This window comes from Dendrobates tinctorius, unplaced genomic scaffold (genome assembly GCF_039654945.1).
Source record: "Dendrobates tinctorius isolate UK_male_01 unplaced genomic scaffold, ASM3965494v1 ptg000165l, whole genome shotgun sequence".
In the NCBI taxonomy this organism is placed as follows: domain Eukaryota; kingdom Metazoa; phylum Chordata; class Amphibia; order Anura; family Dendrobatidae; genus Dendrobates; species Dendrobates tinctorius.
Genome location: NW_027361832.1, coordinates 6,464,206 through 6,482,253, shown reverse-complemented (window position 1 = coordinate 6,482,253; position 18,048 = coordinate 6,464,206). Strand labels below are relative to the sequence as shown.

Sequence of the window (18,048 nt, the reverse complement as noted above, 5' to 3'; positions counted from 1 at the left end):
CTCATGATTCTCATTTGATCTGACATGCACTGTGAGCTGTGAGGTCTTATATAGACAGGTGTGTGTCTTTACAAATCAAGTCCTATCAGTTTAATTAAACACAGCTGGACTCCAATGAAGGAGTAGAACCGTCTCATGGAGGATTACAAGGAAATGGACAGCATGTGACTTCAATATGAGTGTCCGAGCAAAGGGTTTGAATACTTATGACCATGTGATATTCCAGTTTTTCTTTTTTAATAAATTTGCAACAATTTCTACATTTCTGTTTTTATTCAGTCAAGATGGGGCTCATAGTGTACATTAATGAGGAAAACATGAACTTTTTTTAATTTACCAAATGGCTGCAATGAAACAAAGAGTGAAAAATGTAAAGGGGTCTGAATACTTTCCATACCCACTGTACACTTCTTTCCGCAGTAGGGTTAGTCCTGGAGAGTGAATGACATGATTTAGGTATTGGGGTGAGTTGTGTGCATTGCCAGGGGGTACAATTGTACTCCCCTAATTCTGTAGCATTGTCAGTACATGTGCCAGACAGAAAAGTGGTATTTTCCCAAAACATATTAGAAAACTATTGCGGTTCATTCATTTATTAATCTAATGCAAACATATTATAAGTAATGAATAGTAAAGGAGAAATTTTATTTTATAGGTGTAAATTTATGGCATGAAATGGTTTATTATAAGGGGTAATCCTGAAACTTGTCGGCCATGATGGGCTCAGAGCAGTAGTAACTGCCCGCTCGTCGCATGGGCATCAGTTGGCATCGCGCAGCCGTGAGGCAGCCACGCCGTGCCACGACAGCGGCAGTTTAACAGAAGGAGTTATCAAGAGGCCACTGGAGACAGAGATATAAGGTGACTATGACCATAATTAACACATTTTGGATATTTTGTGAGTTTGAAGTCGGCACAACCGGAAATATTTGTGGAGGAAAGTGAAGAATTATAGAAACATAACTTCTCGGATCACTGACACATGTTAGAAGTAGATATCCCAGCACCTATGACCGGTGACTCTGGGCCCCCACCTGGCTCAATGGGCTTCTTACTTTGTTAATGGCTCATCGCCAGAAAGAGATGACAAATATGCCGTCCCTATACACTGGATTGTCCAAGAAGGTTTGGGATTGTTAATCTGCATGTTAAAAAAAATTACATAAAATATATATATTTTTTTTTTTTTAGAAACAGCGCCACTCTTGCCTATGGGCTGTGTGCGGTATTGCAGCTAAGTCCCATTTCAGTGAGCAGGGTGGCGGTGGAATACCGCACACCACCATGGGATAAGAGTGGTGCCGATTCCAGAAGAAAGCAACCATGTGTTTCTTAAATGTTACCTCTCACAATAGGGGGGCTGTTTACACCCAAGATACCATAAGAGTATGTTCACACAGTTTCTTTTTTTTAACATGGGTTTTTGGAGGGGATTCCACTCCAAAAATCAGACTAAAAAATTTGCAAAAAAGCAATGTAAACTGTTGGGGTGTTTCTCCTTGATAAAACACCACTACGACATCAATAGAAGAAGAAAAAAGTCCCCCGTATGCTAAAAAACTCACGCCAAAGGTGATTTTTTTAATGCAAAAAACTTTGTGCGAACATACATCCTTAAAAGGGAAACAGCATTTTTATATTATTATATAATATATTATAGATATAAAAAAATGCCTCTGTTGGCAGACAGAGGATATGGAAACTTTGGGGGGCATTTGTTTATTAAAAACGTTGAATTATTTTATTATGGCTGTATAAATGAACTTGTACTGTTATTCAGCTTTCAGATGAGCTCACTGATGTATTGACAGTTAACTCGATTTTTTGCGGTGTTTTATGTACTGTGATACGTAGAGGCTGTAGAAGCCAAACGGCTCAACATATTTAATGAAACGTTATTGCAAAAATTATATTTAGCCATAAATACAAGAATTAAAAATAATTAAAAAAAAACACCAAAGATGTCAATTTTGCTTTGTTTTAGTGAAGCGGTGAAATCTACCTGTTCTTTAAAGGGTATATCCGGGTGTTTAACATTGATGGACTATCCTTAGGATAGGTCATCAATGTATGATTGGTAGGGGGTGACACTCGGTCCCCCTGGAAATCAGTTGTTCCTGGTGTCGGCGATTGCCGGAACTGCTCAGTTATGGAGCTGCACAGCACAGTATTGTCAACAGAATAGTGGTACTGCACACCCTATTCAATAGAGGACAGATGTGCAGTACCGGGCCGCGGCCACTATACTGTCAATGGAGCTGTTCTGTATAGATCTACAACTCAGCAGTTCCAGCCGCCGCCACCAGGATCGGTTGGGTACCGTGTGTCGCACCGCCAGTGATCAGACACTGATGACCTCTCCTAAGGATAGGCCAACAATGATAAAGTCCCAGATAACCCCATTAAAGCTCCCCATACACATTAGATAAATGTTGTCTGACTTCGGTGGGATCGACAGGCCATATACTGTGTATAGGGGCCCCCAAAGTAACCCTGAACAGATGACGGGAGGAGAGAATGATCCGCCTTTTTGAATTTCCTTTTGTTTGGGGGTATAGATAAGCTACGGTCAGAGGAGTCAGGCTGCGGCTAATGTGTATGGCCAGATTTGGCGTGTGACATGTTATCATCATGTCTTACAATCTCCTTTATTTTAGTGACCCCCGCTAATAATGGCCGCTAGCGCCCTCAGCCACAGTTCAGCATCCCTGTATGTTGGGGATCTCCTTCAGGAGGTCACAGAGGCGATGCTGTACGAAAAGTTCACTCCTGTCGGCAACATTTTGTCAATCAGGGTATGCAGAGACAAGCTCACCCGTCAGTCTCTTGGCTACGCTTACGTCAATTTCCAGCAGCCGGAGGATGGTAAGAACCATTACAATGGACACAATGGACACTACACCATACTACACTACACTATAGGACACTACACCATACTATACTACACTATAGGACACTACACCATACTACACTACACTATAGGACACTACACCATACTATACTACACTATAGGACACTACACCATACTATACTACACTATAGGACACTACACCATACTACACTACACTATAGGACACTACACCATACTATACTACACTATAGGACACTACACCATACTACACTACACTATAGGACATTGCAGCCCTGCGAGCGACAAAACATAACACTCGGCTGGGGTCACATGCTGCAACTGTCCACAAATATCATGGAAATACCCCTTTACTTATAGAAAGAACTATAGATACAGTGGGGGAAAATATGGATGTAATGCACTGCTGATTTTACAAGTTTTCCCCCCTACATAGAATGGAGAGGTCTGTCATTTTTATCGTAGGCACCTGTGATAGACAGAATCTAAAAATAAAAAAACAAAATCACATTGTATGATTTTTACATAATTAATTTGCATTTTATTGCATGAAATAAGTATTTGAAACAGTAGAAAAACAGAACTTAATATTTGGTACAGAAACCTTTGTAATTACAGAGGTCAGACGTTTCCTGTAGTTCTTGACCAGGTTTGCACACACTGCATCAGGGATTTTCGCCCACTCCTTCATCCAGATCTTCTCCAGATCTTTCAGTTTCGGGGCTGTCTCTGGGCAACATTGCTTTCAGCTCCCTCCAAAGATTTTCTATTGGGTTCAGGTCTGGAAACTGGCTAGGCCACACCAGGACCTTGAAATGCTTCTTACGGAGCCACTCCTTAGTTCCCTGGCTGTGTGTTTCAGGTCACGGTCATGCTGAAAGAGCCAGCCACAACCCATCTTCAATGCTCTTACTGAGGGAAGGAGGTTGTGGGTCAAAATCTTGTGATACATGACCGTATACATCCTCCCTTCAATACAGTGCAATCACCCTGTCCCCTTTGCAGAAAGTCACCCCCAAAGTATGATGTTTCCCCCACCATGTTTCATGGTTGGGACTGTGTTCTTGGGGTTGTACTCATCTTTCTTCTTCCACCAAACATAGCGAGTGGAGTCGATACCAAAAAGTTCTCTTTTGGTCTCATCTGACCACATGACCTCCCATGCCTCCTCTGGATCATCCAGATGGTCATTGGTGAACTTCAAACAGGCCTGGACATGTGCTGGGGTTAGCAGGGGGACCTTGCGTGTCTCGCAGGATTTTAATCCATGACGGCGGAGTGTGTTACTAACGGTAATGTATGAGACTGTGGTGCCAGCTTTCTTCAGGTATTTGACCAAGTCCTCCCGTGTAGTTCTGGGCTGATTCCTGACCTTTCTCAGAATCCTCCTTACCCTACGAGGTGAGATCTAGCATGGAGCCACAGACTGAGGAAGATTGACAGTCATCTTGTGTTTCTTCCATTTTCTAATAATTGGGCCAACAGTTGGTACCTTCTCACCAAGCTGCTTGCCTATAGCCCTGTAGCCCATCCCAGCCTTGTGCAGGTCTACAATTTTATTCCTGGTGTCCTTAGACAGCTCTTTGCTCTTGGCCATGGTGGAGAGGTTGGAGTGTGATTGATTGTGTGGTCAGGAGTCTTTTATACAGGTAACGAGCTCAAACAGGTGCAATTAATACAAGTAATGAGTGCAGAGCAGGAGGGGCTTCTTAAAGAAAAACTTAAAGGTCTGTGAGAGACACAATTCTTGCTGGTTGGTGATCAAATACTTATTTCATTCAATAAAATCCAAATTAATTATATAAAAATCATACAATTTTCTGGTTTTTATTTTTAGATTCTGTCTCTCACAGTTGAAGTGTACCTACGCTAAAAATTACAGACCTCTCCATTCTTTGTAGGTAGGAAAACTTGCAAAATTGGCAGTGTATGAAATCCTTATTTTCCCGGCTGATATATATTATAGTGGCATGACCCGTAAGCAGCTATTAGAATAAATGCGTGTCCATCTCCTCCACTAACTTCAATCAGTATCCTATTAGTCCATTAGGGCAAAGACATGTATTCCAGATATATGTAATAAAGTGGGGGGTACGGAAAAGTTCATCTTCAAGGTGAAAATCCACCTTCTCCAAATCCCCGTGCATAGAGTTAGAGTTAAAGGGTATCTGTCACCCTTTTTTGGACTATCAGCTGCCAGCACCGCCATCAGGGCCTTATCTACAGCATTCTGTAATGCTGTAGATAAGCCTCCCATGTAACCTGAAAGATAAGAAAAAAGAGTTAGATTATACTCACCCCGGCGTCCGGTCCGATGGGTGTCGCCATCCCGTCCGGCCCGGTGAGAGGTCCGGCGCCTGCACACTGCAGTATTCTGCTCTGCCCTCAACAGGGCAGAGCAGTGCGCCTGCGCCAGAGCCACAACAGGAAGGAAATAAGAGGACAGCATTGTATGAAGATGGGAGGCGCAACACCCATCGGACCGAGACCGGACCACCCCCCCGGTGAATATAATCTAACTGGTTTTTCTTATCTTTCAGGCTACATCAAAGGATTATCTACAGCATTACAGAATGCTGTAGATAAGCCCCTGATGACGATGTCGGCAGCTCATAGTCCAAAAAAAGGGTCACAGATTCCCTTTAAATAACAAACTTGTGTCTTCTTGCAGGCACCACTAGGGGGAGCCCATGAGCTCACAGTATACATTATATATAACTACACTGTTTTTATTAAATTTAATAGTAAATCATTCTGCCTTAAGCTCCCCTAGTGATGTCATTTATTTAAAAATTCAGGCTATTGTCACAAATTACCTATTGTTTAAAGCAGGTTTTTGTGTTAAATATATATTTTATAAAATTTTTGCCAGTTTTATTTCTTTGTTAATAATATATAATCTGTATTAAAAATAAGAAATCTCTCAATTTTCAAACTGGACATGGGAGCTTTTTATTTTTTTTTAGATCTTAACTTGTTTCAGGAAACAACACGTATAGATAGCTACAATGATCAGATCTGAACCCTATTATTTGTATTAATGCATCTAATGAGCGTGTGCAACGTTCATTATGAAGGAAGGGTGAGCTGTGACATCACCTACTGTGATTGGTGGATCCTGTGTCATCAGCTGTGTATAGAAGCGTTACCCGTCTTCCTGCCTCTGCTAATAAGGAGCCTGCTGAAAACTCTTCCTGAAAAAACAGAATGCATGAGTCTAAAAAAAAAATGAAAATTTCTAATTTTTTTTTTAGAACGAAAAAAATACTGCCAAATTATTATTTTTTAAATAAATGTAATGCAAAAAAAAAAATATAATAAAACATGTTTTAGCACTGAATGCAGGAATTGATCCATCAACAATTCCTATTATTGCATGGCATGGTATCAGGGTGGAGAGGTCACCGAGGAGGACAATCTCTTTGTTAGGCCAGGGTCACACTTGCGAGTGTGATGTGAGAAACTTGCATTAATACCCGGCGCTGCTGCCAGCACTCGGGACCGGAGCGTGCGGATGCATAGAAATACATGCAGCTGCACACTCCAGTCCTGAGTGCCGGCGGCAGCGCCAGGTATTGATGCAAGAGACTCGAGCGAAATTCTCGCATCACACTCGCAAGTGTGACCCTGGCCTTAGTCTTTTTCTTTGAAAATGTCATTGATTCTTTCCCACCAGCGGAGAGAGCTCTGGATACGATGAACTTTGAAGACATGAATGGCAAAGCGATGCGCATTATGTGGAGTCAGCGCGACCCGTCCCTAAGAAAGAGCGGGGTCGGCAATGTTTTTATCAAAAACCTGGATAAGACTATTGATAGTAAATTACTTTCCGACACATTTTCTGCTTTTGGCAACATCATGTCGTGTAAGGTAAGTCATCTCACACATACAGGTGTATGAGGTCTGTGCAGTAATAAGGTCACTTATTAATATGAGGTGTTGCAGGTCGTGTGTGACAAAAATGGATCTAAGGGTTATGGCTTTGTACATTTCGAGACCCACGAATCCGCCCAGAAGGCCATTGACTCGTTGAATGGCATGATCCTAAGTGACCAGAAAGTGTAAGTATGCCCTCATCTAAAGCCGGTGTCACATGACTGGGATTCCCGAACCCCAAATCAACGTTCTCATAGGCATATATGAGGCTATAGGGTTCGGGTCAGGAGACTTTCTGGAAACCACGACCTGTAAGAAGACTAAGATGTGCCAAGACGGCCTAATACAAAGAATCCACAATCGAGTATTGACTTACATCTTAACAATATAGTTACATAATTAGGGTTGTCCACCTCTGGGGACATTTTTTTGTTAAATTTAATTCCATTTATTTGGGGCTAAAAGTCATTTTTGCAATTCAGTTTCCTTGCAAAATTTGCAACTTTTGGCTTTTACAGGCTCTTTGTGTCCCTGCTCATTCAACTTTGATGTGGTCTGTGGTTCTAAATCGGCAGAGAGGAGCTCAGAAATAGTTAGAAACTCTTTTGTTGGATCTTAGGATGAGCTCACTGTTGGATTTTTAATGTACCCAATTGTAAAAATAAATTTTAGCCAAGAACATATGCAGTTAAGTAAGAAAAAAAATGTCCCCAAAGGTGGATCACCCCTGACAATGAGGACCTCCTCCTATAGAACAGTATATCCCATGGGTGCGCCACAATTTCTTATGGGTACATCCAAACGTCGTAGATTTTATCTGTTGCCAAAGTGTCTGCAACTAAAAATCAGTTCTATATATCTGAATGATTTTTTGTTTCTGCGATTACTGGGACAGTAGCAGAGATTTCTCTGTGTATATACAGAAATAAATATAAATATATAACGCACGTATATAAAACTATCTACATAAGAATACCCTTTTGAAAGTTTTTTTTTTGCCATCAGTAAATCACAAATGTGGATAAACATGTCTGCATTTTCTGTAAAGGTTTATTGGACATTTCAAGTCCCGTAAAGAACGAGAACCTGAACGTGTTGCCAGATCTTTATACACTAATGTTTACATCAAGAACTTTGGAAAAAATATGGACGATGAACGGCTCAAGGAATTGTTCTGCAAATACGGTAAGTATGAATCGTGTAGGTACGAGTATCACGGTTATTTCAGAAGACCGTACTGTGGCCATATTTTATTCTCTGTGTTATTGCTCCACATCCCGTCACGTCCCATCAGCAGGTCTCATAACCTGAGCTAACAGCATGGCAGACATTTATGATGTAAGTTCTGGGCTAGGAGACCTGCTGATGGGTCGGAACATGGAACAATGATACAGAAGGTGACTGGAAAATAAGCGCAGCTTAGTGGAGGCCCCCATGACTGCGCTGGGACAAGTAGGGTTTTGGACAGGGTGGACTCGGTGTGGATTGGTGGAGGCAGGATAGGGGAGGAGTGTGGGGAGGAGTGGATATGGATAAAAGGGTGTAAAGTGCGGGAAAACCGCACTCTGGCACAGGAAGACACCGGGAGCAGAGGCCATACCTGAGCTGACATTGCTGATGGAGTCAGTGGAGGCGCTGATCGGCAGGCTGCGAGACGCTGCAAGGTCCAGGCGAGGAGGATGGCTGGAGGAGCAGCTGTCCTCTCTGCTTGGAGACACTGGGACCCGGGAGAATGCAGGAGGGAGGAGGAGGACGTGGCCCCCGGAGAGACTGTCACCGGAGGTATCCACGCGCAGCAGGCGCAGGCTCTGGAGCCCCTCCGAGGACCCTGCGGAGGCCGGGTGCAGCGGCACGGCTCCCCACGCTGCGCCACCTCCGGCAGGAATCCAACTAGCCGGCGGGCGCAGGAAGGCGGCGGGTAGCCGCGGTGCAGGCCGCACAGGAAGTGAGGGCCGCATCGGAAGTGCAGCCTGCACCAACACCGCGGGCGGCAGCACGGGCCCGCGGCACACCTGGGAAGGGCGAGGCTTCCCGGGGGGGATCAGGCGGCAGCGGTATGCGGGAAGAGGCCGGAGGCGGCCGGCAATGATGACGGCGGGGACCATGGGAGCATCGGCGCAGCTGGCACCCCTGGTGGTGGCCCAGCGATGAAGAGTACACGGCAGAGGGCTCCAGCGGGCAGGCAGCAGCATGGGGTCGACCTGCTGCCGGGTCCTGGCAATCAGCGGCTGTCCAGAGGAGCGGCGGGCAGCGAGGCCGAGCTGCCTGGCAGGGGCCAAGGGACGTACCGATCTAATCAGCCGGAGTCTCGCGGACAATCAAGGTCAAGATCAAGGCTGAGGTCAGTGGTTCGGCACGCTGCGGGCGCTCCGGTCCCCCCTGGTGACGAGGAGGCTAGGGGCGCGGGCCTGGGGCAGCTGAGCGGTGCTGAAGATTCCGACTCCAACGGTGAGCGACAGCGGGCTGGAGAGTGGCAGGATTTGGGATGTCCGGCTGGCGGGGACGCAGCACCCGTGCAGCTTGGTGAGCATGAGTCTATGTATTGTCTGTCTCCCATAGGGGCTGTAGCTAATGAAGCGGAAGGGAGTCGGGGGTCAGGATTGGTCGAAAGGATGGGGGGGACTATTGGGTCAGAGGCACCGTGCCTGCGTGATATTTTGCTTAACATGTCGCAAATTTTAAGGAGGATGGAAGGAGGGGCGACGAGCAGGTCAGGGTTGTCACCAGCGGGAGCATGGACCTCGGGGATGGGGTCTGGGCCAGCCATGGCGGGCGAGGCATTGAGGTCGGTCGGGGGGGAACAAGTATCGGTGGCAGTGTGGTCCGTGTCCGGGGTGTCAGCGGCGCGTGCATGGATCTCGGGGTTGGGGTCTGGCCCACACCTGGGGGGAGAGGCTTTGAGGCCGATCGGAGAGGAGCAGATACCAGTGGCAGGAGTATTATCCGTGTTGGTTCAGACTGAGAAAGAGAAAGCAGATTAGGTGAAATTGGATGACCGACCAAAAGGGGAGGTGTATGTGTGCTTTGAGGGGCCGTTGGGAGCACACTTGAAAAAAGAGGTGAAAGAGAAGATTTGGCGGGATCAGTATGTGGAGATTTTCTCCCTCTTCCGTTGAAAAAGTTTAACTTGGATAGGGGGAAGAAGGATGATAGTAAGAAGGAGGAAGAGGAAAAGCGGAGGTGGCGGCTGATCCCGCAGACATTCGTTAATTGGCTGCAAGCGTTTGCAATATTGGCGAGTGTGATTGCGGAAACGTCTCCTGACAATTGTTCCGGCCAGTTTTGTTATTTGGATGCGATTGGGCAGGCACATCGTACATACGGAGGTCAGGCATGGCTGCGCTACGATGAACAATTCAGGCAGAGGAAGGCGGTGCGGCCGGAGATTCGGTGGGACCAGAAAGACATTGGGCTTTGGTTAAAGGTGATGGCGCCAGTTAGGTACAGGCAGTCCTTTCTCGGCGGCGGAGGTAGTGGCAACCAGCAGGGAGGACACGGAAGTGGTAGTCAAGGGGCGTCGGGGGCGAGAGAAAAGTCAGGAACATGCTGGCAGTTCAACGAGGGTCAGTGCAAGTATGGCAGTACCTGCAAGTTCAAGCATGTTTGCTCCCATTGCAATGGTAGCTCACATGGAGCATCGAAATGTTTTAGGAAAGCAATGGGTAAGCCAGCAGTGGCGGCCGGCCAAGGGGGAGACGCCGGTGAGGCTTCAAAGGATGGCCCCCTTTCTAAGTGGGTACCCTGATCAAGAGAAGGCTGGGGTGATATGGAATGGTTTGGGGGTTGGTTTTAGAATCCCTCCTCCCAGCCACACGGTCCCCTTTTCGGTTAAGAATTTGAGGTTGGCTGACTTGCATTCAGAGGTGGTGAGTGCCAAAATAATTAAAGAGTTTGAATTGGGTAGAATGGCAGGTCCGTTTACGTTGGTCCCAGTAGAAGTGATGATTGTTTCCCCGTTGGGGGTGGTTCCAAAGAAGGAACCGAATAAATTTAGGTTGATTCAACATCTATCTTATCCAAAGGGGTTGTCGGTCAATGACGGTATTGATCAAGAGTTGTGTTTGGTAGTTTATACCTCTTTTGATACGGCTGTGCAATGGGTTCGCAGGTATGGCGCGGGGGCCTTGTTGGCAAAAACCGACATTGAGTCGGCCTTCAGGTTACTACCGGTACACCCGGATAGCATTCCCTTGTTGGGATGTTTTTGGAACGGAGGTTACTATTTAGATAGATGTTTGCTGATGGGTTGTGCAATTTTGTGTTCACTGTTTGAGACATTCAGTACTTTTGGAATGGGTGGTTAGGGATGTTGCCGGTGTTCCGTCCGTGATTCATTATTTAGACGATTTTTTGTTTATAGGCCCACCAGATTCCGCTCTATGTTGGAATATGCTGGCCTCGATGGAATGGGTGGCAGAGATTTTTGGAGTACCGTTGGCGAAAGATAAGACCGAAGGCCCTTGCACGGTCTTAAGTTTTTTGGGTATACTGATGGACTCAGAGAAAATGGAGTGTCGGTTACCGGAGGACAAATTGTTGTCACTAAGGCTGGAAGTACAGCGAGTTGGGAGACTGAGAAAGGTGACATTGAAAGAATTGCAGTCACTGCTAGGAAGGTTGAATTTTGCCTGTAGGATTATGCTCATGGGCCGAATTTTCTGCCGTAGGTTATCTGGCGCGACGGCGGGTGCACGGTTGGCGCACCACTTTATTCGTTTGAATAAGGAACACAGGGAAGATCTGGCGGTTTGGCAGCGTTTTTGGAGACTTACAAGGGTAAATCTCTGATACAACAGGAGATATTGAATGATTTTGATTGCGAAATTTATACCGATGCAGCAGGCGGTGTTGGTTACGGAACTTATTGTAGGGGGCGTTGGAGTGTTGGGAGCTGGCCGGAGTGGTGGCGTCAGAGAGGTCTCACAAAAAATTTGGCTTTGTTGGAATTGTTCCCCATTGTTGTGGCGGTTTTGATTTGGGGTGACATGTTTGAGAACCGCAGGGTTAGGTTTCACTGCGACAATATGAGTGTGGTGTCAGTGATCAACACTTTGTCTGCTTCATCCCCCCCAGTGATTAAGCTAGTGAGAGAACTTGAATGCGTGGATTTCGGCGGTGCATGTCCCAGGTGTCCAAAACTCTATAGCGGATGCTTTGTCTCGTTTTCAGTGGGAGCGTTTTCGGGAGCTGGCACCAGGCGCAGAGACCTCCGGAGCGGAATGCCCTTCTCACTTGTGGTGGATCGTTATGGAAGAGCAGGAAGGTTGATTCGTGAGTCGGTTTCGAGCCAGACTTGGGCGTCATACAAGGCATCATGGCGAATATGGCAGAGTTGGATGTCCCACTGGGGATGGCTGTTGTCTGTGGAGGATAAGACGTCGGGGGTTTTGTTTTTGGTTGGCAGGGCAGCGGAAATGGGTTGGTCTATTTCGAAGGTTAACAAATTTATTGCTGGTCTGGCGTTCGGTTTTAAGATGGAGGGCTCGGTTGATGTGACGAAAGATTTCCTCGTAAAGCAGGCTCTAAAAGGTTTTCGGAAGGGTAACCAAAGTTTTGACAGGCGTAAACCGATAACTTTTAGTGTATTGGAACGGTTAGGGAGAGTCCTAGAGACGATTTGTGGTTCTAATTTTGAGGCAGCATTGTTCAAGTTAGCTTTTTCTTTAGCGTTCTTTGGGGCTATGCGTATAGGCGAATTAGTGTCTCACAGTAGGGGCAGGGCTGGCGGTCTGTTGGCTGAGGACGTGGAATTCGGGGCGGGAGGCGCTGTGTTTTGGATTCGGCATTCGAAAACCGATCAGCTAGTAAGAGATAGGCGAGTGGTGTTGGGGAGCGTGGACGGGGCTTTGATGTGCCCAAGAAGGTGTCTGGAGTCGTATTGGCGTTTGTGGCCAGGTCGGGTAGGCCCATTGTTGTGCCATGAGGGCGGGGCATTTTTGTCCCGTTTCCAGTTCATTGCGTTGCTGAAAAGGGGTTTGGGGGAATTGGGCCTTCCACCAGACATGTATGGGTCCCATTCTTTTAGGATTGGGGCAGCATCTGAGGCTGACAGTCTTGGCATAGGGGCAGACGTGATCAAGCGTATTGGCCGCTGGAATTCGAGCCGCTATCGAACATATGTGCGTCATTGATTGAAGTGGTATGGCCCATATGCGGGGAATTAACAGTTCTTGTTGTGGTTATGTATTTCAGGTCGTCATCCCTACTTGGCTTGGATTTTCGGACACTCGTTTGTTTATTGGGGGGCGCTTCGGGTGGACACGAGGCCAGATGGTAGGCAACTGGGTTTTAACAGGGACCTCGTTGTTGTTCGATGGTTGGGTTTTCGAGGGATGGTATGGAGCAGGGCGTTATCTGAGTTTTCCAGATTTGCCCATCTGGATAAAGCGCCCGACATTTTGGTGGTGCATTTGGGAGGGAACGATTTGGGCGTTAAACCTGTCAGGGAGTTGATCAGGGATATTCGATTCGACTTCCTTAGGTTGTGGACGTCTTTTCCCGGGGTCATGACTGTATGGTTGGATATCGTCCCCAGGCTAAAATGGAGAGAGGCTCGATCCGTGAAAGAAATTAATAGGGCTAGGGTGAAGTGTGGCGCCCCTGAGGCTCAGTCGCCACAGAGGTACTGCACCTTCTCCTAAGGTGTAGTGCCCCACCAACTAGGTAAGTTGGGAACTCCTTTCCACGCTCCACACCTGCATCCCACACACAGGATAGTTCAGCACTGATCACATTGCGGCTCATGCTTAGAGGGTAGTAGAGCACCTCTGGTGATTCCTTGCTTCATAACAGGAGATGTGCTGGGAGGTGGGTGGAGTTGAGATCCATATAAAAGAGTGGGAAGGATTAGAATTGCAGGTCAGTCTGGGGTGAGTCCCAGAGAAGGAGAGCAGGCTGACAGGAGTTCAGCCTGAGGGGAGCTCAAGGCGGAGGAAGGCAGTCAGTCAGGAGAGGCTGAGGACTGGTCTTAGTGGAGCGAGCTCCCTAGGAGAGGAAGAGAGGAAGGAGTGCTGCAGCTGCCTCAGTGATCTGAGCCAGCTGGCACGGGAAAGAAAAGAGAAAGAGAAAGACGTAGAACTGCAACCCAAGCTTCCATAAGAGAGAGAAGGAACAGCGCGGAACAAAGGAGTAGAAGAACAGAGAGGAGTTGTGGGTTGGAAGAGGAACCCTGCCTATAGGTTCTCAGCGCAAGGCCGGGGCCCGATCCCCGAGGTTGTATGGACACTTATGGTTCTGCAGCAGACACCGGTGGAGTAGTTGGCTGTAAATGCACTACTCCAATCTAAGACTTGGGACACAACAGCAACACGGATAGAGAGCCGGGATCCAGGAGGTCCCTGATCGGGCTACAGCTGTCTGTCATTCAAGTGAGGTTCTAGGAACATCTGACAGGAGGAACTCCAGAGTAATCACGGTACTGGAGTTCTTCACACTAAAAGGCGCAATAGAGGAGTCGTTCAGGAAAGGCACATGTTGGCGGAGTGTTGGAGAGGAGAACCATAACTTGCCCGGGAGGTTGATTGAGCCTCTACCCCGGAGGACACGGCATGGAGGCAGGCACCAGTGGGTACCACGAACTGTGAGTAAAGCTTTGAAATTGCAAGCCCTGGTGTCCTCCATTCATTCGCCGCTAACACCTTCAGCACCGCTACATCTGGGTACCAGCATCTATACCATTCTGCGCCTCTCCTTGTCCATTGCACCTACACTGCCCTGGGACTACAGCTCCACCTGTGGGGAGCTACACCATCTTTGCTGCACCACACCATCAGTCTCAGTGGATCTGCATGCAGCGTTGGCTCATCTTACTTGCCAAACACCACGGGTGGCGTCACGAACTATCCATATAAACTATACTATTAACATCACCGCCATTGATATTGGGCGCCCAGGGCCACGGATCGGGTCACTGCTGCTGTGACACATCCCCCTGACACCGGCCCGGTACCGAGTACCCCGCTGCCCTGGGTGTGAGGGCGACCCAGAAGTTAAATAGGACTGTGTCGAGTTTTGTTTCTAGGAACGGGGGTATTAGTGTGCGGCATTTTGATTTGGAAGCTGGGGTTGGGAATTTTTGGAGGGATGGGGTTCATTTGAATGAGATAAGAATTGATTTGTGGGCACTTGCGATACAAGAAGGAGTTGAGAGAGCAGTTGCAGTGTTGGGGCACTCACGAGCCTGAGGTGGTCAGGGCTGTTCGTGTGTGGCGGGGGGGTAGGGTTCTTGGAGTTGACACTGATGCAGCGGAAAAAGGAATTGTAGGTAAAATTCCGGACAGTTAAATTGTGTGGGTGATCTGGCATTTTGTTACGGGCTCTGGACGGGGTTTTACCTTGAGAGCTGTTTGGTGGTTGGCCTTCCCGGAACGGGATTTATGGTGCCCTCGAGCTGGTGGTGTACGGCTGAGGGTAACATGGCGGTTGAAGTTCTCGTTGGACATTTTGCCAAATATTAAGCCAGATCTTGTATGGGCTCCAAGAACCCTCCCCTTCATGTCATTAAATATGGCATATTTACAGTAATATTTATTGTTAAACAATGTTTATGTTTTGTTTGTTAATAAACTGGCTTCTGTGGCCATAATTATCCAAAGAATATAATGTGTGGATTGTTAGTTTTATAGAAGGGGTTTGTGTGGCTACCAGTACGGGTGGGGCGTAACGGCAGGTTTCTGGTAAGAAAAACCCATATTGACCGTACGCTGTCAAGAGAATAGAATATGGCCACAATACGGTCTTCTGAAATATCTGTTAGCCAGACGTCTATGGGATTGTCCTGAAGCTTCCAAAACCTAAATTTGGGCAATATTCTCACTTTAGGGCCTACACTGAGCATTAAAGTCATGACTGATGAAAATGGGAAGTCCAAGGGATTCGGCTTTGTCAGCTTTGAGAAACACGAGGACGCCCAAAAAGTGAGATGGAGACTTACGAAAAATCTGGAGTCAGGATTGGTATCTCTTTTACTGTAGGCCATCTAAGTTGCAGGAAGGCGAGCAGCGCTAATCATTTATCAGGCTATATACCACTCATCTGAGACAGCACTTCCCCTTTGTAGTATTAATTAATTGGGATCTCAGGTCCTATACCCCTACGGAATTTTTTTAAATTTATTTTGGAGCAAAAATTGGCTATGTGCATTAGATTCTGACGCAGCCGCCAACTTTTCCCAGGTGAAGCTACTTCAGTCGGCGGCTTTTTTCCTGAAACGCCAGCAGTGCGCTGTTGTTCTTGTGCTGGCATCTTCTCCTTTATAGCTTCATTATGAGAGAATAAACATGTCTCCTCTTTTAACTGCTCCAAGGTTTCCAAACCCTGAAGCAGTGAAAAGAAGTAACTAAATACTGAACATGGGCACAGTAATGGCATTTTGACACTGCTGTGCATTATGTTAATGTTTTTAAGAGCGTTTGAGACACTTTTTCAGATGGATGCCAGGCAGAATCCACTTGAAAAAGATGATATCTGCACATAGTTACTGAGCATAAACTCTCTAAATCCTCCTCTGAGACTCAAAACTCCTGAAAAAACTTGTTAATTCCCGCTCCAAAAACTCAGCAAAAAGACTCAGTGTGCACACACACCAAAGGTAAGAGGACACACGGCTTTTTAAGGTTGATTTCTTCCTGGAATAACCATGAAAGAGTGCTAAAAAACTAACTACAAAAGATTAACATTAGAACAGCAATATAAAAACAACACCGCTGTGCACATTGTCCGTCTTTTGTCACTTCTTTTAACTGCTTCAGGATTCAAAAGACGAAAAGTAGCATGTTCATACTTTGGGCGTCTTCTGCTTGGAAGCGGCTTCTGCTTGGAAGGGGCTTCTGCTTGGAAGCAGCTTCTGCTTGGAAGGGGCTTCTGCTTGGAAGGGGCTTCTGCTTGGAAGCAGCTTCTGCTTGGAAGGGGCTTCTGCTTGGAAGCGGCTTGCTATTTAAAGTTTAGGCTATGTGCCCATGGAGTGTGTCGAGGGGTCTTTGGAGCAGAAACTGAACATAAACTCTTTACAAATCATAATCAAAAACATGGAGATCCTGCTCAGTTTCTGCTCCAAAAACACTGCAAAAATACTCCTTGTGCACATACCCCAAATATTAAAAAAAGATGCTAGGGGCAGAGCAGCTGGAAAAAGCTATAATGAAAATGCTTCAGGAAAAACACCATCGCTGTTTTTTACAAGCGTCTTCATCTTGGAAAACTCAACAGGTACACTGGCTTCTAAAAGAGGCTTTTACTATTTCAGACATTTAATGAATGCCCAGAAAACAGGGAACCACGTGGGGAGTGGCATGGCTGTACATGTGCTCAGCTATCTCAAGATGTGCACATGTGCCACCACCTCTTCATTCTCCATTTGAATGCGGCAGTCATCCACCGGCCATCCAGACAGGTTGGAGGTTGAGGGAGCCCATTTCTGGAGATAGATACGGGTGCCACCTCAGTTATATCATCAGATGGTTACACCATCAATGATTAAGATGAGAATACCCATCCTGGCTAGGATAATATAGGTTACGATAATTTTCCGGTCTACAATAGTCAGGTGTACACCATGTGAGCAAAGAAGAAAGGGAAGATCAGCTCTCTCAGGGTGGGAGATCAAAAAATGATAGTCTGTATGAAATGGTGTCCTGGTCCCTCAGGGTGAGAGATCTTGTTCTTGTGACCAACTATATGGGAGTAAAGTAACTATGTTCCTACTTCTAAAAGGCCGTGAATGAAATGAATGGTAAAGATGTGAATGGTAAGGCCATTTATGTTGGAAGAGCCCAGAAGAAGTGGGAAAGACAAGCCGAGCTTAGGAGGAAGTTCGAGCAAATAAAGCAAGAACGGATCACCAGATCTCGGGTGAGTGACTTCACTCCCTTCGTGTTTAATTTGTGTGAGTATTTGAAAAAAAAATTCTATATTTTTAATAACGTTTTTTTCTTCTAATTTTAGGGTGTCAATCTCTACATTAAAAATCTTGCAGATTGCATTGATGACAGCCTACTGCATCAGGTGTTTTCCTGCTATGGCACCATCACCAGTGCTAAGGTGAGCTCAGCTTGTATCTGCTTCTTTCTATCCTCACGTTCATTTTCATCTACTTAACATAAAGGGTTATACTTATGCCCAACGTTAGACGTTTTCATTGATGCATAGGAGAGGTGATAACTTGCGGATTGGTGGTGGCCTGACTGCTGCGACCCCATCGATCCTTTAGGAATAGAGTGATGAGTAGATGATAACTTTAAATGTCGGGAATGACCCTTCAGCGTGAACCTTCTTAGGTGAGGGTGTACTATTTACTTGCCTATGTT

The 18,048-nt window shown here is 46.4% G+C and overlaps 1 protein-coding gene across 1 annotated transcript in view; it reads left to right on the top strand.

Annotated features, from left to right (window-relative positions):
• Positions 1-2,672: 2,672 nt before the first annotated feature.
• LOC141053049 (polyadenylate-binding protein 4-like) overlaps positions 2,673-18,048 on the top strand; it is a 33,843-nt gene continuing 18,467 nt past the window's right edge. Inside the window, exons 1-7 of the mRNA XM_073550379.1 lie at positions 2,673-2,865; positions 6,546-6,739; positions 6,815-6,930; positions 7,794-7,930; positions 15,566-15,660; positions 17,456-17,593; positions 17,687-17,782. Of these exons, the coding sequence (XP_073406480.1) occupies positions 2,673-2,865; positions 6,546-6,739; positions 6,815-6,930; positions 7,794-7,930; positions 15,566-15,660; positions 17,456-17,593; positions 17,687-17,782 (969 nt within the window). The remainder of the gene's footprint in view (positions 2,866-6,545; positions 6,740-6,814; positions 6,931-7,793; positions 7,931-15,565; positions 15,661-17,455; positions 17,594-17,686; positions 17,783-18,048) is intronic.